The sequence below is a fragment of the Ceratotherium simum genome, chromosome 34, assembly GCF_057802395.1.
Source record: "Ceratotherium simum simum isolate JZ-2026a chromosome 34, ASM5780239v1, whole genome shotgun sequence".
NCBI lineage: Eukaryota > Metazoa > Chordata > Mammalia > Perissodactyla > Rhinocerotidae > Ceratotherium > Ceratotherium simum.
Genome location: NC_141933.1, coordinates 13,314,830 through 13,339,311, shown reverse-complemented (window position 1 = coordinate 13,339,311; position 24,482 = coordinate 13,314,830). Strand labels below are relative to the sequence as shown.

At 39.5% G+C, this 24,482-nt stretch overlaps 3 protein-coding genes across 8 annotated transcripts in view; 2 read left to right on the top strand and 1 right to left on the bottom strand.

The window, feature by feature from the left end:
- LOC147912570 (oocyte-secreted protein 3-like) overlaps positions 1 to 16,892 on the bottom strand; it is a 51,965-nt gene extending 35,073 nt beyond the window's left edge. The window contains exon 1 of the mRNA XM_087422866.1: positions 15,049 to 16,892. Within this exon, the coding sequence (XP_087278992.1) occupies positions 15,049 to 15,175 (127 nt within the window). The 5' untranslated portion in view covers positions 15,176 to 16,892. The remainder of the gene's footprint in view (positions 1 to 15,048) is intronic.
- On the top strand, positions 196 to 8,440 carry LOC101390265 (oocyte-secreted protein 2). Its single transcript, XM_004437773.3, has 5 exons — positions 196 to 271; positions 5,170 to 5,348; positions 6,374 to 6,477; positions 8,032 to 8,189; positions 8,418 to 8,440. Exons 1-5 carry the CDS (start codon positions 196 to 198, stop codon positions 8,438 to 8,440), a joined length of 540 nt encoding a protein of 179 aa, XP_004437830.2.
- Positions 16,268 to 24,482, top strand: part of LOC101390516 (membrane-spanning 4-domains subfamily A member 3) — a 27,745-nt gene continuing 19,530 nt past the window's right edge. For 4 of the 6 annotated variants that reach the window (XM_087422860.1, XM_087422858.1, XM_087422859.1 and 1 more), the window contains exon 1: positions 16,268 to 16,357. Coding sequence is in view for 1 of the 6 variants with exons in the window: in XM_087422856.1 (XP_087278982.1) it covers positions 16,287 to 16,357 (71 nt within the window). In the remaining 5 variants the exon portion in view is untranslated. The remainder of the gene's footprint in view (positions 16,358 to 24,482) is intronic. The other 2 variants (XM_087422856.1, XM_087422861.1) reach the window with 2 other exon arrangements.

The window sequence follows — 24,482 nt, the reverse complement described above, 5'->3', positions numbered from 1 at the left end:
TCTTTGGGCTTCGGTGTTTGGGTAATCGGGAGAGGGTGAGCCTTCACGGGGTTGACACCGTGGTGAGAACACCCCATGGACTATCTAAATGAGTAGGAAAATGAAGGCAGCTGAGCATGGTATGCCATATAAAACCACTTAAGGCAGTCACCACTTCCTATTTCCTGAGAAGTCCTGTGCTGGTGGTTGGCCCAGATGAAGGTCTCTATGTCTTTAGAGGTCTTCATTCTCCTGGCTGCCTTGATTTGGCCTTGCGCTGAGAACGTCTATGGTAAATGACCAGTTTTAGAGAATGCTCCCCTGGAGGGGTTACTCAGAAGGATGGCTTTCCAGCCAGCATTCTCCTCCCTGCAGAGATCTGATCTTACCATTTGCTAGAAGAGAAGTGTTTTCGGGTCAAGTAAACTTGAGTCAATATACTGTGGACACATTTTCTCTTTCTGCCTGAATGTCTGAGATTTTCCTTTCTCTTTTGTTGTGGTCATCTCTCCACCTGGATCTTATTTGCAGAGGTTCCTCAGAAATAGTCCTTGGCTCTGTTTCAGGTTTTTTTCAAACCCACTGCCAATTACCAGTAGTACTTGACTGTATTGTATTGTAAGTTACTTGGTTTTATCTTAACTGAACTTCCTGCTTCTGGAGTCTTCATATTTCCCCTTGATGATGCTCTTTTGTTCTTTTTAAAATACTATCTGACCTTTGCTCATGTCAAATTCATCAATGGTTCTACAGAGCCAATTGGATAAAGCAAAGTCAATGTCTGGGTCCTCTATTAGTCAATTCCAGTATATCTTTCCTATTTTACCTGGAATAGTCTCCATTTTTTATGTTATCCAAATGCTTCCCAGGTTCAAGTCCTGACTAAATTGTCAATTACCCTAAGGCAGCATTTCAATATTATTTTTTGTGTTATGATTTTTTAAAAGTCACTGAGACGTGTCTGTTTCCTTCTGTTCGAGGTGGGGTGTTTTTTTGGAATTGGTATGTGAATTTCTTATTTATCCATTTGGCCTGTAAACCTTTTATGAGCAAGGACTATGTATAGTTTCTGATCTTTCCATTTTACCTAAAATGAATCTTTCAGAATGCCTAGAATAGTGCAGCTCACATGTAGCAGTTAGTTATGGACAATTGAATAATTTCAGTTCAGCACATTTGGAGAAAGGGCAGTGACCTGGGAGTCGGGGAAGAATTTTGGCTTCTGGGATGGGGTGAGCAGGGCGTTCAGGTCAGGCTATGGTACATGATGCTCAGGTGTAAGGAAGATTCTGCTTCAGTTAACGTAAGCAGCAGCTATGTGTGTTCCTCAGGATTTTTCTCAAATAATTTCTCAGCTATTTGAGATACAATCTCAGAATGTCAAACTGAAACTTGACTCTAATATTTGTTTGAATAAAAGTAGTGGAGGCAGAAGTATGGACTTCTTGTGTGTCTATTTCCACTTAGCCTTTTAAATCCATCTTTAATCCCAACTGTTGGAACCTTTTTTCCTTTAGGAAGGATCTTCCTGATAATCTTATCTAGGTGATGTAGAATAATATTTAAAACACATGGAGAGATGTCATTTGAGGTTACAATTACTGATGTAGAACACCTGCTGTCCCCAATCCCACATTTTCCCCCAAACGTCTCCCTGCATATTCTTGCTATCTTGTTGATGATTTATCTGTAAAGACCAAGAACTTCCAGGCTCAAATGGTGTTGGAGGTTTCCTGCTCATTAATCATATGAATATTTTTTCATGCTGGGAAGATTCAGCTCCTCCAAAGTGTTTAAGAATATCGTGAATGTCTTCCAAGGCCTACTAGTCCCTGTTACTGGCTTGGGAGCATTCCTAGTCAAGATTTGAACTGCTACCTATTCTTTTCACTGTGTGATCTGGCTTACTATTATTACTTTGCAATGAATGTGTGAGTGAGCACCAGTCACATAAGAAAGAAGACAATAAATAGACAATTAGCCCCTCTGACATGTCTGGCTTGCTCAGAGTCTTGTTAGGCTTATTTGTGATAAGTACAAAAAATATTGACGACAGATGGTCATTTTTAAAGACCCTTGTGTGTTTCTTCCAACAGCCACCTGTTGTCAATTCCTAAACTGATGAAAGATTTATCTACAGGGAGATACTTTAATGAGCTCTTGCTGCGGGAAAAAACCATCCTCCGATTCTTAACATTTCTACAGCCACTATTGAGGGACAGTTTACTAAGTAGATCTGTGAAGAGCATAGGATCAAGGTCAATCATGTGTATGATTCGTGCCTAATAATACAGGTAATTTAATCTTTAGATGATCTACACACTTCAATGACAATGTTTGGCATATAGTGTATTACCAAGATTAGCGTGAACATGGAAAACGTCGGTGAGAAGTTATCTAAATTGCACTAAGAAAGAAATCTTGTCTCCTGATAATTTTCTGACCACATATCTTTCATATATTTCTTCCAAAGGGGTCTTTAAGTAAGGCTTCAGACCTGGAATCCCTTATCAATTTACTCATCACCTTATGTCCTTTCTAGTTATCATCAGCCCTGAGTATTACTGAGCATACTGCTATTGGTGATTTGCTTTTATTTCTTCTTCTGCCTTGAAAGATATGCTGGTCGCGGACAGCAGGTATTGATCAGACTTCAGCAGTGACTGAATTACTTATTTGTGGACTAAGAGGATACCACTTTTATTTACTTTCTAGGTTTCATTAGGCTCCAAAGAAAGAACTGACATGTAAGTGCTTTAATTGTGGCTATGTTTAGAACACATACAGTAATGAGGAGACCTATGAGAGTATACGAAATTTATCTTAAATATCATTCCAAACTATTGTAGCTTAACTTTCCAGTTACCAGGTAGAATTGTCACCTTGAATGTACATTCACCTTAAACTTCAGCCCAGTACACCTATTGATCTGAGGCTCCAAGTACACTCAGTCAAATCACCACAGCTTATGTTTAACCTGACTGTGAATCTTCACTTTCGGTAGCCTTCACCGACTTATGAATAAGTTGTATGGCAGTTTTAACTAGTTTCTTTTTAACTAATAATTGGGTGTCTACAGAATGTAAGCTCTGTCCAGCCAGCTGGGAGAACGCTGCCTCCCTAATTTGAATTGCTAGTGGGGCTTGCATTCTCTCCTGCCTTCTCCTTTCTTGAGTGGTAAATTGGAAATTCTGTAATTTCTGCTCATCTGGAAGTCTTGTGTGCAGACATTACTATCTGCAAGGGCTACAATTCAAATTTTATGTATATATGTTCAACTGTGTTCTGTGTAGCTGTGACTATAAAGATGATTAAGAAATGAAATCCATGTTTCAAAGTATTTTTTCCAGCTTGGATGACAGGTCTTGTTAACAGTTACTTATATCAACATCAAAATAGGAAGATAAGATTTAAACCCTATTGCTTTTGCTTGTGTAAAACACAAGAAGGCTGTATCAGATGAGATCGAGGGTCATGTTTTGAGGCGTGATTCTAATACCTTAATAAGTGTAGGATAGGTATCGGCTATTTAAAAATAGTCTCTGCTTGCTTGGAAAAAATATTAAAAAAATATTTCTCTCTCATTTGAACTTTGTGTCAATACATGTATAAAGTTTGTGTTGTGACTTGCTTCTTTCTCACAATTGTTTTTAGATTTATCTGTTTATATGTACAACTACAATTTATTTTCCATGGCATATAGAATTTGATTATATGCATATATCACAATTTATTTCTTCATTCTGCTGTTGGTCATTTTGCCTGGACTATCTTGTTCATTTACATTTGTTGTTATTGTTGATACACTTGGAATTCATTGATTGCAAGCATCCTTTGTTTTTTATCCCCTTTTCCATCTGCTTTTAATAGGTGAAAGATTTAAAAAAATCATAATATGTCTGCTTTGGGAGTTAATGAGACCAAGACAAATCATGTCAAAAGTGCTTGTCAACTTAGGTCCTGTAGATTGGAGGATAAGTTATTTTTGTCCCTCTCTTTCTCTTTTTTTTTACTTTTTAAAAATGAATAAAATAAATATTAGTAGGACTTTTACAGCCCAAAGTCAGTGTTCACTTCCATTCCAAGTAGAAATTCTTGCTTCGGTTTATTTATTTTCACAGCTATATGATATTCTGTAGTATGTCTATTCCACAATTTATTTATCCACTTTTCTCTTGGTGGACATGTAGGTTATTCTGGGTTCTTTTCCTCTTTCAAATAAATCTGCAGTATATTCTTCTGCACGTCTTTTTATTGTTTACTTTTTGTTCTTTTGTTGGTTTGTTTTTGGCTGTCTCTTTTCCCTCTTCTTTTTTTGCCTTCCAGATTGTTTGAAATTTATTTGTTTTTGTCTTTCATTCTATTTTGTTCTTCTCTAGCTTGGAAGCATTGCAGTGTAATTTAAAGTTGCTTTTTTTCCCCCTGCTACTTATCAAGCATCTTCAAAAATGAAGGCTAATAAATCTTTGTTTTTTTCCCCAACAATAGAAAGACCTATGGAATTTAATTCTGATCACCCCTTCAGAAACTCTGGTTAATGTTTGTCTAGCACACTAAGTCAGAATCCAGCACACTTGCATTTCTTCCCAAGGAAAAATGAATCCATTAGAAATAGTGATTAGTATTGACTTACTGAAGATTTCAATGTAGTGGATAAGAATGGGTTTTACATAAAAAATTTCATAGAACTTGCATCCCAGACAGTGGATTTTTGTCTCTTCAAACTATTTCCTCTTATGGCTACAATTGTTTCCAGTTCTGGCTGCCCTAGATATGGATTCTGCTATACCAGCCTCACTCTCTTTCGCCCTCTCCAGAAGTATTACTGGGAATACATCTCTCCTATTCTAACGCATTGCAATTTACTTCTGCCTCTTATGTGTGGTCCTAGATACATCACCCACTTTGGAATCTAATTTCTTTAAGAGGAGGCAGGGTGATATAAGATTATGGATTTTCTTATTCTTATGTGTTTATTTTCTTCCCTTTGAAATAACTGAAATCTAGTTATTTGGAGATACAATTATGTAAATATTTTGGAAAAGAGTGGTAATACGAAAACTCTTTGTATGCTATTCTTTAAGCCGTTATCACTTTTTATTTATTACAAAGAGCAGAGCTGAATATTCTTTGAGCTATTCCTTAAGAGAAATACACATCTGACGCTTTCTCATCTGATTCTTTCTGCAGTGAAAATAAGTTGTTCCATGGACTGGGTGATGGTCTCAGTTAGTCCATGTGCATACAGCAGCAATCGTTATATATTTGCTGATGAATTATATCTGGGATCGGGCTGCCCTGTGACTCGGATACAAACATATGCATATGATTTTATATATCCTGTTCATGATTGCGGCATCAGGACAAAGGTGAGAATAGTGATTACTTATAAAAATAACATAAACATTTTTTCAGACATTTATGCCTGGTGCTAAAATTATTGTCTTTATTTTTCAAAGAACAAATTCTGCTCCTAGTTATAGTAATTTATGGGTAGATGACAACATAGTTCCTTACGTTTCATTCAATGAATATTGGGCTATCTCTTTGCATAGGACCTTAGAGCACAGATTTCCAGACTGGTTAGGGACCTGATGTTAAATTATCTTTAGGCTACTATTGTATTTCACTATAGCTTAGGAGACAGTTTTAAATTTCATTCAATGCTGCTAATGTGGAAGATCACCAGTCCTGGGAAGGTATTTCATATTCAACATAAGATTATTCGAATCGACCCATGTTCTATGAGGATGTGTGTCAATATGGGAAGTGGATTTTCATTGGAATAAAATCCCTGTTGGTTATTTTGCTGGGCACAAATCTTAAACTGTATTGTTATCCTGGGGCATTATCTCTTCATAGATTCCCCAATTTAAACAATTTATATTCAAACTACAGAAATATTTTGGGCCAGTGACTAATTATAATAGTCACTTATGAATAAGGTGGACTTTATTTTAGAAATGATGGAATTGGAGCTTCAGAAGGAGCTTTAATAATTTGCCTTGGGATACAGGGCTGCTTGGTGATAGTTTAGGTGCCAAACCAGGATGATTACCCTCCAAAAGTTATGCTTTAAACCACTCTGTTATTTGACCTCCAAATCATCTTTCTCAAAAGAATTGTTGAAAACTTTTTCCTTAATGAATCATAAATATGGCTCTAAGTGGCAGTTTAACCTCGCTCCTGTGTACTATTAAGATTTTTTTCCAGGCACTTTAAATCCACTCTTAAGATAACACATCTCTTCTGTGGGTTGTCAGAACTTTGTATGTACCTAAAAGTGCCACTAGCCGCTTTTGCAATCTTGAATGTTTTCTACTTCCTATTTAAGTGTATGTATGCTTCTTCTGTTACTAGAAATAGCTTTTACTTAAACTTTGTGCTCTCCTAGGTTGTTTCAGAGGATACTCTCCTTTTTCAAACTGAGATGTACTTTAACCCTAGGAATATACAGTGTGACTGTCAGAAAATCCCTTTGGAGTGTTCCGCCTCTAGGTGAGTCCAATAGACCAGACTGCCAGTACTTATGAGACTCTTCTACAGATGCACAGATTTTAGAGACTATGACTCACCCATGAGCATAATTCCAAACAAACACCAAATTACATTGGCAAAAATATTTTAATGAACACTCTCATTTTTTATTTATTTTTTTAAATGTAATATTCATTTTAGAATCAAACCATATACAATCTAGCATGACTAGGTTATTTTGCAGTAACCCAACTACAAAGCAGAGTCATTAAACACTCCAAGTCACCTTAGTACTTGTAAGAATCAAGTATGATATTATCTTTCAATGCTTTCTCCTTCAGAGTACTCTTTTCTGATACATTTTAAGGTTCAATTCCATGTTAGGAGAGTAAATGGATAAAAAGTTAAGAGAAAACCAATCTTTCATTTTACTGCTAACTCATGGAGATACATAAAAGGAAGAGGTTATTAGTCTAATTATTAAATGCACTTTGCAGTTTTGTGCAACTGAGACATTGAATCCCAAAGAGGCCCCACAGTGAACTTTGAGACCAAGTGGAATGGTATCCCAATACACTTTTACCATGTCACTGAAATATTTACATTGAGTGTTATAAATCTGAATGACAAACCTTGGAAACCCCCTGAAAACCATAGGAAAATTCTATCTTTGTTTAATGTATGGAAAAAGTTGACACCAAAAAAATTTAGAGCTCAGAGAAAATATGCGGTGTCTTTCAGCATGATCAGAAAACATTTTTGGGGGCGGGGATTGGTAATTTTTTATTGTGGTAAAATATACATAAGATAAAATTTGCCATTTTAAACATTTTAAGTGTATAGTTCAGTGGCATCAAGTACATTCACATTGTTGAATATCCTTGATCTTCCCTTTACCTTATTTTCATAGGGCAAAACCCAGGCTGAGGGATTTAGTGATACTCTGGGAAGCAGCTGACCCTAAATAGAACCAACACTTGATTCTGACACAAACATTTTCATTCCTATATATTAGCCAATGTTTAGAGTAACGTAAAAAGCTCTGACCTAATGCCCTGGAGCATTGTCTCTGCATAGGCTACCAGATTAATAGTAATGACTAAGGCATTTCCATTTTGATAGTTATTATTACGTAGTTTGCAGCTTATCTTCCTTAGAGAAAAATGAAGGCTAGGTCAACAAAGGTATATGATTAGGTTTTTGGTGCATGAATTTTACTGCCGTACACACACGCACGCGCACACACACACATACACACCCACACACCTCTCCCTTGCCACCACTATACCGGGTCAGGTTAAGCTTTTGACAGTTTTTATTTACTGTTCTTAGGATCCACTTGTCTAAGTCTGTTTTACTGGGCACTTTGGTACTCTGCTAATGCAAGCATTATAAATCATCTATTATCCAGATGGTACAGACATTATGCCACACTCCTAAATCACCATACAGAAAATGATCATGGTGTTAAAAATGATCATGGTGGTTAAAATAACTTGGCTCCAAGTTTAGACTCAGAAAGACCTGGTAACTAGTATGCCAACCTTATCTGCTTTCTGTTTTCCTTTTCTTTAGGAAATCAGCGTGGCTTATACCAGTTTCTACAGATAATGAAATAAAATCGGATCTCAGTCCCTTTATTGCTGACTTTGAGACAATGCCAGAAGAGTTAGGGTTATTAAGCTGTAGTCACACTGACTCCCTCCTTAAGGAGAAACAGAAACTTGGAATTGGTATCATGAATTTTGTTGGAAAAACAATGGTTTTTTGTACAAAAAAATAATTGGTATAAATCTTTCCTTAGGCATCTAATCACTAAAAAAACCCTAATTCAGTAAAGATCCTGATTCAGTGAAGGTGTATTTTTAGATATGTTTATTCATTAGGGGTATGGCATATTAATTTAATGTTAACTATTAGGTAATTCATGTTACTCATCTTAGTTTTATTTTCTGTTCTAGATTCAGCAATACGTCTTCACTAATAGTAGTTTGATCTATTTGATATGAACCTCCAAGAAATAAGTTCTAAATCTTTTTCAGTAAGAATAAAAAATAGAGATAGGGATGTAAATGTGCCAGACACTAAAATTTGTGCAGAGTCTAAAATTTAAGACACTGACTCCCATGAAAGACAAAGTCCTTTTATGCGAAGATGATTTAACTTGTGTGAGCTTTCCTAATTAATCAGTAAAGTTGAGTCCTAAAAATAATTGGATGTATATCATATTTGAGTAATTATATGGAAGAAATTAGATTCATATTCTAGAATTTAAGAACTGTTCCCTTAACTGAAATTTGAGGTCAAATTTTCCTTTCTCACTGACGTAATTTTTCCACATTCAAAATAAATGACTGATCGAGGCGGTCAAACATAGAATCATCCTGCCACTTAAAGAGCAACTCATTAGATGATCATTTATCACCAGCTACTTGCCATCTCCCTTCCCTAAAGAGGGAGTCTGCCCATGTAATACACCAAAAATCACGTCTGAGTTTTTTTTTTTTCTTTTTCTTTCTTTCTTTCTTTCTTTATTTATTTATTTATTTTTTAATTTTTTGTTTATTGCAGTAACATTGGTTTATAACATTGTAAAAATTTCAGGTGTACATCATTGTACTTCTATTTCTGCATGGACTACATCATGTTCACCACCAAAATACTAATTACAACCCATCACCACACACATGTACCGAATTATCCCTTTCACCCTCCTCCCTCCCCCCTTCCCCTCTAGTAACCACCAATCCAATCTCTGTCCCTATGTGTTTGTTTATTGTTGTTATTATCTACTACTTAATGAAGGAAATCATACGGTATTTGACCTTCTCCCTCTGACTTATTTCACTTTGCATCATACCCTCAATGTCCATCCATGTTGTCACAAATGGCTGGATTTCATCGTTTCTTATGGCTGAGTAGTATTCCATTGTGTATATATACCACAGCTTTTTTATCCATTCGTCCCTTGATGGGCACTTAGGTTGCTTCCAAGTCTTGGCTATCGTGAATAAGGCTGCAATGAACACAGGGGTGCATGTACCTTTGCAAATTGGTGTTTTCAAGTTCTTTGGATAAATACCCAACAGTGGAATAGCTGGACCATATGGTAGTTCTATCGTTGATTTTTTGAGGAATCTCCATACTGTTTTCCATAGTGGCTGCACCAGTTTGCACTCCCACCAGCAGTGTATGAGAGTTCCCTTCTCTCCACAACCTCTCCAACACATGTTGTTTCCTGTCTTGTTAATTATAGCCACTCTGACGGGCGTGAGGTGATATCTCATTGTAGTTTTGATTTGCATTTCCCTGATAGTTAGTGATTTTGAACATCTTTTCATGTGACTGTTGGCCATCTGTATATCTTCTTTGGAGAAATGTCTGTTCAGGTCTTTTGCCCATTTTTTAATTGGGTTGGTAGTTTTCTTGTTGTTGAGATGCATGAGTTCTTTATATATTTTGGAGATTAAGCCCTTATCAGATGTATGGTTTGCAAATATCTTCTCCCAATTGTTAGGTTGTCTTTTCGTTTTGTTGATGGTTTCCTTTGCTGTGCAGAAGCTTTTTAGTTTGACGTAGTCCCATTTGTTTATTTTTTCTATTGTTTCTCTTGCCCGGTCAGATGTGGTGTTTGAAAAGATGTTGCTAAGACTGATGTCGAAGAGCGTACTGCCTATGTTTTCTTCTAGAAGTTTCACAGTTTCAGGTCTTACATTCAAGTCTTTAATCTATTTGGAGTTAATTTTTGTGTATGGTGTAAGGTAAGGGTCTACTTTCATTTTTTTGCATATGGCTATCCAGTTTTCCCAACACCATTTGTTGAAGAGACTTTCTTTTCTCCATTGTATGTTCTTGGCTCCTTTGTCAAAGATTAGCTGTCCATAGATGTGTGGGTTTATTTCTGGGCTTTCCATTCTATTCCATTGATCTGTGTGTCTGTTTTTGTGCCAGTACCATGCTGTTTTGGTTACTATAGCTTTGTAGTATATTTTGAAATCAGGGAGTGTGATACCTCCAGCTTTGTTCTTTTTTCTCAGGATTCCTTTAGCTATTCGGGGTCTTTTGTTGTTCCATATAAATTTTAGGATTCTTTGTTCTATTTCTGTGAAAAATGTTGTTGGAACTTTGATAGGGATTGCATTGAATCTATAGATGGCTTTAGGAAGTATGGACATCTTAACTATGTTAATTCTTCCAATCCAAGAGCACGGAATATCTTTCCATTTCTTTGTGTCTTCTTCAATTTCTTTCAGAAATGTTTTATAGTTTTCGGTGTACAGCTCTTTCACCTCTTTGGTTAAGTTTATTCCTAGGTATTTTATTCTTTTTGTTGCAATTGTAAATGGGATGGTATTCTTAATTTCTCTTTCTGCTACTTCGTTGTTAGTGTACAGAAATGCAACTGATTTTTGTATGTTGATTTTGTATCCTGCAACTTGACCATATTCGTTTATTACTTCTAAAAGTTTTCTGGTGGATTCTTTAGGGTTTTCTATATATAAAATCATGTCATCTGCAGATAGTGACAGTTTCACTTCTTCCTTTCCAATTTGGATCCCTTTTATTTCTTTCTCTTGCCTGATTGCTCTGGCTAGGACTTCCAATACTATGTTAAATAGGAGTGGTGACAGTGGGCATCCTTGTCTGGTTCCTGTTCTTAGAGGGATAGCTTTCAGTTTTTCACCATTGAGGATGATATTAGCTGTGGGTTTCTCATATATAGTCTTTATTATGTTGAGGTACTTTCCTTCTATACCCATTTTATTCAGAGTTTTTATCATAAATGGATGCTGGATCTTGTCAAATGCTTTCCCTGCATCTATTGAGATGATCATGTGATTTTTGTTCTTCATTTTATTAATGTGGTGTATTACGTTGATTGATTTGCGAATGTTAAACCATCCCTGCATACCTGGAATAAATCCCACTTGATCATGGTGTATAATCTTTTTAACGTATTGTTGTATGCGATTTGCTAGTATTTTGTTGAGGATTTTTGCATCGATGTTCATCAGTGATATTGGCCTGTAATTTTCTTTTTTGTGTTGTCCTTGTCTGGTTTTGGTATCAGGCTAATGTCAGCTTCGTAGAATGAGTTAGGGAGCTTCCCCCCCTCCTCAATGTTTTGGAAGAGTTTGAGAAGGATAGGTATTAAGTCTTCTTTGAATGTTTGGTAGAATTCACCAGGGAAGCCGTCTGGTCCTGGACTTTTATTTTTGGGGAGGTTTTTGATTACTGTTTCGATCTCCTTACTGGTGATTGGTCTATTCAAATTCTCTACTTCTTCTTGATCCAGTTTTGGAAGGTTGTATGATTCTAAGAATTTATCCATTTCTTCCAGATTGTCGAATTGGTTGGCATATAGCTTTTCATAGTATTCTCTTATAATCTTTTGTATTTCTGAGGTGTCTGTTGTAACCTCTCCTCTTTCATTTCTGATTTTACTTATTTGTGCCTTCTCTCTTTTTTCTTGGTGAGTCTAGCTAAAGGTTTGTCTATTTTGTTGATCTTTTCAAAGAACCAGCTCTTGGTTTTATTAATTTTTTCTATTGTTTTTTGGTCTCTATTTCATTTATTTCTGCTCTGATTTTTATGATTTCCCTTCTTCTACTGATTTTGGGCTTTGTTTGTTCTTCTTTTTCCAGTTCCTTTAGGTGCATTGTTAGATTGTTTATTTGAGATTTTTCTTGTTTGTTGAGATAGGCCTGTATTGCTATAAACTTCCCTCTTAGAACCGCTTTTGCTGTATCCCATAAATTCTGGCATGTCGTATTTTCATTTTCATTTGTCTCCAGGTATTTTTTGATTTCTTCTTTGATTTCTTTATTAACCCAGTCGTTGTTCAGTAGCATTTTGTTTAATCTCCATGTATTTGTGGCTTTTCTGATTTTCTTCCTATAGTTGATTTCTAGTTTCATACCGTTGTAGTCAGAAAAGATGCTTGGTATTATTTCAATCTTCTTAAATTTATGGAGACTTGTTTTGTGGCCTAATATGTGATCAATCCTGGAGAACGTTCCATGTGCCTTTGAAAAGAACGTGTATTCTTCGGTTTTTGGATGGAATGCTCTGTATATATCTACTAGGTCCATCTGTTCTAGTGTGTCGTTTAAGGCCAATGTTTCCTTATTGATCTTCTGTTTGGATGATCTATCCGTTGGTGTAAGTGGAGTGTTAAAGTCCCCTACTATTATTGTGTTACTGTCTATTTCTGTTTTTATGCCTGTTAATAATTGCTTTATATATTTAGGTGCACCTACATTGGGTGCATAGATATTTACAAGTGTTATATCCTCTTGTTGGATTGTTCCCTTGATCATTATGTAATGCCCTTCTTTGTCTCGTTTTACAGTTTTTGTTTTAAAGTCTATTTTGTCTGATATGAGTACTGCTACCCCAGCTTTCTTTTCATTGCCATTTGCGTGGAGTATCTTTTTCCATCCCTTCACTTTCAGTTTGTGAGTGTCTTTAGGTCTGAAGTGTGTCTCTTGTATGCAGCATATATATGGGTCTTGTTTTTTTATCCAGTCAGCCACCCTATGCCTTTTAATTGGAGCATTTAGTCCATTGACGTTTAAAGTAGCTATTAATAAGTATGTATTTACTGCCATTTTTTAACTTTTTTTTTTTTTCTCAGTGTTTTAGTAGTCCTTCTCTGTTCCTTACTTATTCTATACAGAATTGATGGTCACTTTAGTTTGACCTCTGTCTGAAAGCTGTACTCTTTAACTACCCTCCTCCCTCCTTTTATGTTTTTGATATCATATCCAACCTCTTTTTTGTGCATTTGTATCCATTACGTTCTAATCGTGGAAATAGATAATTTTTCCTATTTGTGGTCTTCTCTTTTCCCCTTAAATCAGTCCCTTTAACATTTCTTGTAACACTGGTTTCTTGGTGACAAACTCCTTTAATTTTTGCTTATCTGGGAAAATTTTGATCTCTCCTTCCATTTTGAACGATAACCTTGCCGGGTAGAGTATTCTTGGCTGTAAGTTTTTCCTTTTAGCACTTTAAATATATCATGCCATTCTCTTCTAGCCTGTAAGGTTTCTGCTGAGAAGTCAGCTGATAGCCTTATGGGGTTTCCTTTGTATGTAACTTGACATTCTCTTGCGGCTTTTAGGATTCTCTCTTTATCTTTAATTCTGGACATTTTGATTATGATGTGTCTTGGTGTGGGCCTCTTTGGGTTTATCTTGTTTGGGGCTCTCTGTGCCTCCTGTACCTGGATGTCTGTTTCCTTCCTTAGGTTAGGGAAGTTTTCATCTATTATTTCTTGAAATAGATTCTCTGCCCCCTTGTCTCGCTCTTCTCCTTCCGGGACACCTATAACACGGATGTTAGTGCGCTTGATGTTGTCCCAGAGGTCCCTTAGACTGTCCTCACTCTTTTGAATTCTTTTCTCTTTTACCTGTTCACCTTGGGTAATTTCTTCTAGTCTTTCTTCCAGCTCACAGATCCGTTCTTCTGTATCCTCTACTCTGCTTTTGAGTCCCTCTAATGAATTTTTCATTTCCAGTATTGTATTCTTCATTTCTGATTGGTTCTTTTTTATATCTTCCATTTCTTTGTTGACATTCTCACTGAGGTCATCTATTCTTCTCCCCAGATCAGTGAGCATCCTTAACACTCTTAGTTTGAACTCTCTGTCGGGTAGGTTGCTCATTTCTGTTTCACTTAGTTCCTTTTCTGGGGTTTTGTCCTGTTCCCTTACTTGGTCTCTTGTCAGCTCTCTGAGGATTGCAGCTGGGTGGGGCTGGCCTCAGGCACAGGAGCACCCAATTGTTTCAGGCTTTGGAAGGTGGGGCAAACCTCCTATGTGGGTCTTTGAGAAGCACAAGTCTTCTGCAGCTGACAAGCCCTGCCGCCCAGAGGTCCACACACACAGTCAACACAGTCCTGCCCCGTGTGCCCACCCCGACCTCCCCAAGCGGACCCAGTCTCTCCACGGCGGGAGCCCCACACACTCCGCCACCACCCCACACTCTCCACACGCTCCTTGTGCACACCCTGCCCCGCTCAAGTCAGCTCAGTTGCCAGGCTGCAGAAAATCCAGTCACCAATCTATGCAGGCCCACACGTTGCCTGAGGGCTTGTTGTTAGGTGGGGCCAGTCTCTAGGGTGGGCTGCCTGCCTTGGCTGAGCTGGATTAAATCGGTGCTCTAGCGGGTGGAGCAGACCCTGGGCTAGCACGCCTCAGGGAGAACTCCAATGGCGTCTGTGTCAGCACGCTCACACCAGGCCACAACAATGGCCGCCGCCAATGTCCCAGTCCCTGGAGAGGTCTCACCCCTCACCGAGATGCACTCAGGGCCTATTAGGTGAGTCTCTTGTCACCAAAGCAGTGTGCACCTTTCTTTCTGGTGATTTTAGGATGCTTTCTGGCACGGGTGAGTTTGTGCGTGGGCCCTTTAAGAGCCAGTTTTAGTTTCTTTGTGAACCGGGTTTTCTGGGGGTGCTCCCCAATGCTTTAGTAGCAGGCAAGGTCAGATATTATGCCACTGGTGTCGATTGTGCTGGGTCCACAAAATGCCCACAGCGGGGGCGCTCCCCGGCTCAGGACCCCGCGCCTCCAGGGAGGGTGCGTACCTGTGAGCTGCTCCCGGCGGCCGCGACGCTGGCGGCCTGTGAAGGCAGCGTTCCTCCTCTCCAGAAGGGAGTCTCCGCCTCCTCCACCCCAGCTAGGACTGTCCGCCGCTGCAGGAGCTCCCCTCATCCAGTTCTCAGTTCTGTCTCAGGGGCAATTCCTCCACGAGTAGTTGCAAATTGGCTGTGTCCACGGGAGGAGGCAAGTTCAGAGTCTGCCTACGCCGCCATCTTGACTCCGCCTCTTCCCTTACTTGGAATGTATTCTTTTGCCTCCTCATTTTGCCTCTTTCCCTGTGCTTGTGTCTATGTATTAGGTAGGTCAGCTACGTCTCCTGCTCTTGAATAGGTGACCTTATGTAAGTGATGCCTTAGGAGGCTTCCAGTGTGCTTCCCTCAGTTCTCAATGTTCCAGGGGTGGCCCCTATGTGGGCTACGTGTGTCCTTCTATTGTGGCCTGTTAGCTCTCCCTATAGGCGCCCAGGGAGGCTGAGTTATGCTCCTGGCCAGCTGTTGTAATGCTCAGCTGCTTGTAGTTGTTGTGGGCCCTTCAGTCTCTTTATCAGCTGTGGGGAGCCCCAGCACAGTTGGCTGCAAGTTCTAATACCACATTTGTGTTGCAGTATTTCTTTTAAGTGAGTAGGCCCCCACCGTGGCAGGTTGTTAGGCTCAGGGCCTTAGAATTGCTGTAAACCTCTAGCCTATTAGGTCTCTTGTCAGCTCTCTGAGGATTGCAGCTGGGTGGGGCTGCCCTCAGGCACAGGAGCACCCAATTGTTTCAGGCTTTGGAAGGTGGGGCAAACCTCCTATGTGGGTCTTTGAGAAGCACAAGTCTTCTGCAGCTGACAAGCCCTGTTGCCCACAGGTCCACACACACAGTCAACACAGTCCTGCCCCGTGTGAGTGCCCCAACCTCCCCAAGCAGACCCAGTCTCTCCACGGCAGGAGCCCCACACACTCCGCCACCACCCCAGACTCTCCACCCGCTCCTTGTGCACACCCTGCCCCGCTCAAGTCAGCTCAGTTGCCAGGCTGCAGAGGATCCAGTCACTAATCTATGCAGGCCCACACGTTGCCTGAGGGCTTGTTGTTGGGTGGGGCCAGTCTCTAGGGTGGGCTGCCTGCCCTGGCTGAGCTGGATTAAACCGGTGCTCTAGCGGGTGGAGCAGACCCTGGGCTAGCAGGTCTCAGGGAGAACTCCAATGGCGTCTGTGTCAGCACGCTCACACCAGGCCACAACAATGGCCGCCGCCAATGTCCCAGTCCCTGGAGAGGTCTCACCCCTCACCGAGATGCACTCAGGGCCTATTAGGTGAGTCTCTTGTCACCGAAGCACTGTGCACCTTTCTTTCTGGTGATTTTAGGATGCTTTCTGGAACGGGTGAGTTTGTGCGCGGGCCCTTTAAGAGCCAGTTTTAGTTTCTTTGTGAACCGGGTTTTCTGGGGGTGCTACCCAATGCTTTAGTAGCAGGCAAAGTCAGATATTATGCCGCTGGTCTCAATTGTGCTGGGTCCACAAAATGCCCACAGCGGGGGCGCTTCCCGGCTCAGGGCCCCGCGCCTCCAGGGAGGCTGCGTACCTGTGCGCTGCTCCCGGCGGCCGTGAAGCTGGCGGCTTGTGAAGGCGGTGTTTTCCTCTCCAGAAGGGAGTCTCTGCCTCTTCTACCCCAGTTAGGATTGTCCGTTGTTGCAGGAGTTCCTCTTATCCAGTATTTCAGTTCTGTCTCAGGGGTAATTTTTCCACGGGTAGTTGTAAATTGGCTGTGTCTGCGGGAGGAGGTGAGTTCAGAGTCTGCCTATGCCGCCATCTTGACTCCTCCTGTCTCCAAAGACTTTTTTTTTTTCACGTCTGAGTTTTGGGAGATTTCTTACATCAGTATGAGAATTGAACTGTGCCATTGTTTATTCAATTGCTTATTGAATGTACATTTTGGATGTTATATCTTTCTGGAAACAGATTTTTTGCCAAGATATTTTTCATTAAGTTTTTTAAAAATTTAAAGTGCTGCTATCTTATTTTCAATAAAATGCTGCTTGTGGTTCGTTACTTGTCAAATAAAGAGTTTAAACATTGTCATAATGGGCATCTACCTTTGGCAGTTAATATACCGCTCAGAGGTAACACTTTTCTAAGGCTTAATGTGTGTCGGGCAATACTACCACCATGCTGTGACAACTCATTTAATCTTAATAACCCAGAGTTACGTTTTACTATTATCTAAATTTTTACAGATATGAAGACAAACACAGGTTGAATCATTTGCCTGAGTTGCACAGCTGGTCTCGAAATATATACTGGAAATTTGCTAGGGGAGTTGATCTTGAGTATTTTTACCATACACAAAAAATAGTAACTATGTGAGGTGATGCACACTTTTCTTTTGGTGAGAAAGATTGGGCCTGAGCTAACATCTGTTGCCAATCTTCTCCTTTTTGCTTGAGGAAGATTGTCCCTGAGCTGAAATCTGTGCCAATCTTCCTCTATTTTGTACGTGGGATGCTGCCACAGCATAGTTTGACGAGTGGTGTAGGTCTGCCCCCGGGGTTCCGAACCCACGGCACCCCCAGGCCCTTGAAGCAGAGTGCGTGAACTTAACCACTGCACCACTGGGCTGGCCTCATGATGGATATGTTAATTAGCTTGGTTGTGGTAATCATTTCATGATGAGTATATATATCAAAAAAATCACATTGTACACCTTAAATATACACAATTTTTGTTTGTCAATTATACCTCAAAAAGCTGGAAAAAAATTAAAAAATAAAATAGGAAAAGCAAGAAAAGCAAAAAAACAAAATTGGGTGATCTGGATCTAGACCTGTCCCTGCCATTAACCACTACACTCTACTGCCTCAAATTTTTTTAAGTTGCTAAACTTTAGTCCCCTAGAAAACAGTAGCTATTAAAGCAATTACACAGCCCTCAATAAGACTTAAAGTTTAGCTATGGACAGAGAGTGCTTTTCCTGAAACTGGAGCTAAAATTATTTTATGCTGATAGATTTGGGAGGATATATAGTAGGATGAATGATTGCTCAGGGCACAGAAAATTATTGGATGTGAGGCAACAAGTTTCTTTCTTCAATATCCTTGTGCAAGGTGGAGAGTGATGGTGCAGCTGGATTTTAGAAGGGTGGAACCTCTTATCCTGCCACTTCATTTTATAGGCAATGTCAACTAGGCTCAAAAAGGGGAAGCTATTTGTCTCAAATTATATGAACATTTAGTAATGAAGCCAGAACAAATCCAGTTCCATTCTTCATTTCACAAACTCTCTCATCTTCCTTAATTATCATGAATTTAGTTATTTCTATTTTATTTGTATTTATTAGTTTAAAACATTGGAAAGTGCTTTTTTTCTTTCTTTCTTTCTTTCTTTTTTGGTGACAAAGATTGGCCCTGAGCTAACATCTGTGCCAATCTTCCTCTACTTTGTATATGGGACGCCGCCACAGCATGGCTTGATGAGCAGTGTGTAGGTCCACACCTGGGATCCGAACCTGCGAACCCTGGGCCTCTGAAGGAGAGCATGCAAATTTAACCACTACACCATGGGGCTGGCCCCCGGAAAGTGCTTATTTTGACATATAAAATTGTCAATTTGATTGAACCACATGAGAACTCATTTCAGTTTCCCTCTCTTCTTCTCATGTGAAACAGGAAATATCATATATTTGAGAGGAAAACAAATCAATGGTTAAACATATAAATTAATTACTCAACTCTTTGTTAATGTTTATTTATACCAAGTCCAGCTTTACCTCCACAAAAATTAAAAGAAATTATCCGTTAATTCTGAGAGTTATACTGGGCTTTAGGTATTACCTTTAATGAATGTATTCCTCATTCATTTACAAAAGAAGAAACAGATGCCCACATCCACAGAAACTTATATTATCATGGTGAATCTCTCCAGGCTACCAGCAGGAACATATAGTTTTTATCTTACTGAAATGAGAAGCCATTGCAGGCATTGTAAGCAGGGTAGTGACCTGATCTGATTTATATTGTAAAATTATCTTATTACCCTGTGAACAATGGATGAGAGCAGTAGCTTAGAGGCATTGTAAGAATTTTATAAGGCAAGTGATGATGTTATCATGGCCTGAGTTTGTGGCAGTGAAGATGAAAAAATATGTGGACAAATTTCGTATGTGCTTTGGATATAGAAGAATTTCCAAATGGATTCAGAGTGGGGTAAGAAATAAGTCATAAATAAGCATGACAACTAGATGTCTGGCTCAGGCAATTATGTGAATGCTAACTATTTACTAATATTGGGAAGATTGAGGACAGGACATTTTGCCCATGATAAGCTGAGATGTCGAGGTAACAATTAACTGGATAGTTAATCAACGACCACCTGGAGTGTCATTTGAGAGAATGAAAGCAAAGGGTGGAATGGGATTGTGGGATCTATTTTCTTGACTGAGTTTCCATTTAATGTTTTTCACTTTCTTATTCCAATGCATGCAAAATATATAAGAATTTAAATCAAGTCTATATTTCTATAATTAATTCAAAAATACATGGACAAGCCCTTTGTTCCACCCCCACCCTGCCACTGCTTTTTTTTTTTTTATAAGTTATTTGGGGGGAAATTATAAGACTGTTTTTGAATAATAGTGTAGGGCAACTTGACAGTTGTTGGAAGAGTTGGAATCCGGGAGTGAATGATTCCGATCTGAGGTGTCATGCTGCCAACTGTACAACACAGTATAAGCTTGTTTCTCCACCTGCATTAGACAGTATTGATTAGGTTCTGCTACAATAATATGACCTCCATTATCAGTGACTTACAAGAACAAAAGTTTATTTCTCACTCAGGTAAAGTCATTTGTGGGTCTCAACAACCCTCCAGGTAGCAGAAGCTCAACGTTTCAATCTACATCTATTTTATGAAATCTCCTTATCCACAAATGCTTCCCCCATCTCTCAGGTGGGAAAAAGTGTATACAATCTACTGTTGGCTCCTGTGAGTTGGAGAATATGTGATGAGTGTTAAAAATCGAATGTGCAAAGATTTCAGAGCCTCAAAATAATTATTTTGGCTAAGGTGTCACTTAAATAATTGCCAGTCCTTTTTGGAAATCAAAAGTGCACATAATAAAATTACAAGAATGTCTCTGTTGTTAAATATTCTATGGTCGTAAGTTTGTAGCTAGTAGCCTGCCCAGGCTCTCCATGTTAATGTAGGATTTTGTGTATATCTTTCTTTTCTGTTTCATTCTATGTAAGTGACTGAGGGATGAATTCATCTAGAACATTTATAAAACCCAATATAATTCACACAAGTAATAGATACTTTGTTTTCAGTTTTGCTGGAGGTAAAGCTGGACTTGGTATAATCAAAACTCATTGAAGAACCAGTATTGATTAGTTGATATGCTTAAATGCTGATTTATTTTATTCTTGAAAATATGTTCCTGTTTTCCTTGGGAGGTAGAGAGGGAGGCAGGGGAGAGTAGAAATTCTTTTTCTTGAGAAGTAGGTTTTAGTGACATCATGGGTTCAAGATCAGTTGTAGATAAAGAAAAAAAAGGTTCAACATGCCAAGAATCAGTAGATGAATCACTGTTTCAGCTTCATTATGGTAGTGTTCACACTTCTGTATGCATTAGTCAAAATTCATAGGACTACACAGCTGAAAAAGAAGTAAATTTATTGTATATAAATTATATTTCAAGAAAGCTGACATAAAAATATGCCAGCCTGGCTACAAGGCACAATTATCTCCATCCCATAGGAATCTAAGTGCATGGAGATAACATTTAACAGTATATCAGTGAGACTTTTAGGCTGGGATTTACTGTTCTATCAGAAAATGAAAGTTATTGTATGAAATATATGCTCTTGAAAGAAAAAGAAAAGTATTGAGAGGCCAATAAGGATTTTGGTGGAAAGGAGATGGAAAAAGCAATAAGGATCTAAGGATATTTGGATTGAAGCACCCAGGCAACTTCCATTTGAAGAGCTCAATCACATTCCAGCTAGGGAAAGACCCCCATAGGATCTTGAGCAAAACTTGTAGAGAGGCCCTCTAAATAGCCCACCAAAAGGCTCTAAAAACTACCCAGGGAAAATCTGCAGACTGACTGTGAGAAGGAGACAAAAGGGAGTTGATGACTCACTCAGAGAATGACTTACCAAGAAGCAACTGGAAGGTGCTCAGGAGGTCTACTTGGCCAATAAGTTGGGCAGATTGACCAGGGTGGATCCCTGTAGATGTGCATCAGCTGTGGCTTGCTGCAAACTGTATGTTGCTCTTTCCTGAGACGTCCCATAGCCACTTACAAACCAGAAGTCTAATACCATGGTGGCTGAAAACACCACTTGAGTCCCTCTTGGGAGATTTCCTTCGTTGATCCAGGCACTCAACAGGTGGTATGAAGCCCACATTATATAGTTTTGTATGTGTAGCAGAAGGGACTCAAGTTCCTTTAATACATGGAACTGTTTAAACTGAGAACTAATTCTAGTCCTTCCCCATTTTTCCTTTCCATTGTCATCTAGCCATGTGAGATCCTGAGCCAGGGTTGCTGAGCTCCTTAGAGAAAAGCCTCAGGCAGACCAGGTAGACAAGTTACTTATAAAAATTTCAACCTCCACTGGGGGTAACTCACTACTTGTCCCCCTCTCCCACTTGTGGAGGAGAAATAATAGGGCCATGAGAGGTTCCCTCTCTGATATTCCTCATGGACTTACAGAGGCCCCTCAGGCCAAGAATGAGAGCAGTTAAGCTCTTCAGCCCCTCAAACCCAGCATCATGGACAAATTCTGGAGGCAAGGGATTGTATGGGGTTGGGGGCTGAGTGCTAGCATGGACTGGACAATGTGCCTGGAAATGGTCAAGAATGATCCAAGGGAGTAGATTAGAATTTGTGCCCTAAGTAGGTTTACCAGATTTGGCAAATCAAAATACAGGGTGCCCAGTTAAATTTGAATTTCTGATAACATTATTTTCATTATAATTATATCCCATGCAATACTTGGGACTTGCTTTACTTAAATACTCAAATATCACATGGGGCATACTTATATTTTAAAAAAATTATTATTTTCCTGAAATTCAAATTTAACTGGGAATCCTATATTTTATCTGGCAACCTTAGTCCCAAGAGAATCCAGCCAGAGAAAAGCAATGGCCTAGCAGCAGAGAACAGAGGGTAAAGAAAGTCTGGAAGGAAGATTCTCACCAAAGAAGGGCTGTATCACCTCTAAGTTGTTTTCATTGTAGAAAAAGAATACTGGAGATGAATTTAAGAATTTGCGAATGGAAATAGGTCAGAGGGAGAAAGTCAAATACCATATGATCTCACACACAGGTAGAAGATAAAATCAACAACAAACAATCACATAGAGTCAGGGATTGGATTGGTGGTTACCAGAGGGGAAGGGAGGAGGGAGGAGGGTGAAAGGGGTGATTAGGCACATGTGCATGGTGATGGAGTGTAATTAGCCTTTGGGTGGTGAACATGATGTAATATACACAGAAATCGAGATATAAGGGTGTGCACCTGAAAATTACATAATGTTATAAACCAACGTTACTGCAATTAAAAAAAAAAGAACTTGTTCAAGGGCCAAAGGGTTTAGGAGATAGTCAAAGCTGGGCAATCCTCAGATCCTAAGCCACAATTGGGGGACATTCTGAGAGTCAGTAAGTGGGGAGACTCCCAGAAGGTAACTGGGGATCTGACTAGTCTAGGGGCTCTAGTGACTGAGAAATGCCACTTGACCAACAAGAAGGTTGTTGGATCAATATGGAGACAGCCTTAAAGAAGAGCATGCTGGTGAGTTAAGGATCAAAGTGGACCCACTGAATTAGCCCTGGAATGTGTCTTGTGGGAACATGGCAGCTTCCCAAGTGCCGTATGTCCATGTGGAAGCTAGAAGTAACAGCCTGGGTCGGAAGGAGCTCAGAGCTCTATATTTCAAGCCCCAAGGAAGAGTAAAGGTCTAATTTCCAAGCCAGCTGATGAGAGAGGGGACCCCAGGAGACACAAAGGAGGGGAGCATTGAGGAGGAGATGCAGGTTTAAGGACCTCCTAAGCCAGAGAGAAGAGGAATCCCTGCCCAGACTAGGGGGTTAGTAGACAACCTTGTAAGCAAGAACCTCCACTTCCTGCAACAGAAGGGATAGGCTCCTCTAGAGAGAACTCTGTGGGTATAAGATGAAGCACTTGATCCATTGACTTCATCCCAGGACCCAGGGCAAGTGCAGGAAGGTCTGCTGCAAAAAGCCAAGTCAGTGTCAGGCTCTGCACAGAACCCAGGCCCATTGGAAACCAACCCTCTCTTCATGGGGAGACATTGAAATGCAGGAGGGCATGCCAGCCATTGGCATTCTCCTGGAGAAGAACCTCGAACTTACACATGGACTTCTTACACAGGAAGAAAGTAGCACAAGAAGGAATCCAGGCCTAGGTAGGACCTGTAAGTAAGTGATCCAAGGCTTTGTTCTACCTTGTTACATCAGCAGACACATGTTCATCAATACTCAGGACTATTTAGAATATGCATAGGCATCTACTTATTTTTTTTATTTTTTATTCATTAACATTTGTGATCTACCCTACCGAACTCTAACTTGTATATTCTGTTCATCTTTGTATATCCATTGTACCTATCTCAGTACCTTGTACCTAATAGGTACTCAACAAGTTTTGTTTTTCAACTATTTTATTTTTATTTTTTGTGAAGAAGATCAACCCTGAGCTAACATTACTTTCCCAATCCTCCTCTTTTTGCTGAGGAAGATTGGCCCTGGGCTAACATCCGTGCCCATCTTCCTCTACTTTATATGGGACGCTGCCACAGCATGGCTTGACAAGTGGTGCGTCAGTGTGCACCCGGGATCTGAACCCGCGATCCCTGGGCCACCGAAGCGGAGCCCGTGCACTTAACTGCTACGCCACCGGGCCGGACCCTCAATTATTTTATTGCGGTCATATTGGTTTATAACATTGTGTAATTTCAGGTGTACATTATTGTATATGAGTTTCTGTATAGACTGCGTCGTGCTCACCACCAATAGTCTAATTTTTATCCATCACTGTACGTATGTGCCTTTTTACCCCTTACCCTATAGCCATCCACTTCTGTTTCTAGTTGGGACATAAATTTGGCAAGAGGTGTATCAACAAAGGAGTCACATCTAAAAAGAACCTAGCCATTTTGATTACAGAACCTATATTCCTCCTACTCATCCAAAATAGTAGTCAGAATATCAAAAGTTCACATCGAATGAAATGGAATGAAAATTAGAGATATTTAAAAGACTTCGGAAATAAAGAGTGATTCTGAATTATTTACAAGTCAAGGATTCTGTATTGTGTAAAAACATTAGAGTTCCTTAGCGTCTACTACTTTTCTTCTTTGAAGAAGATTGAAAAGGCATTTTAGGATTGAAAGCTGTTTCCAGAAAAATAGAATCT

Coding starts and splice junctions, on each gene's coding strand:
- LOC101390265 (XM_004437773.3), top strand. CDS start 196: ATGAAGGTCTCTATGTCTTTAGAGGTCTTCATTCTCCTGGCTGCCTTG. Junction 272..5,169: donor TTGCGCTGAGAACGTCTATG/GTAAATGACCAG, acceptor TTCTTTCTGCAG/TGAAAATAAGTTGTTCCATG. Junction 6,478..8,031: donor TTGGAGTGTTCCGCCTCTAG/GTGAGTCCAATA, acceptor CCTTTTCTTTAG/GAAATCAGCGTGGCTTATAC.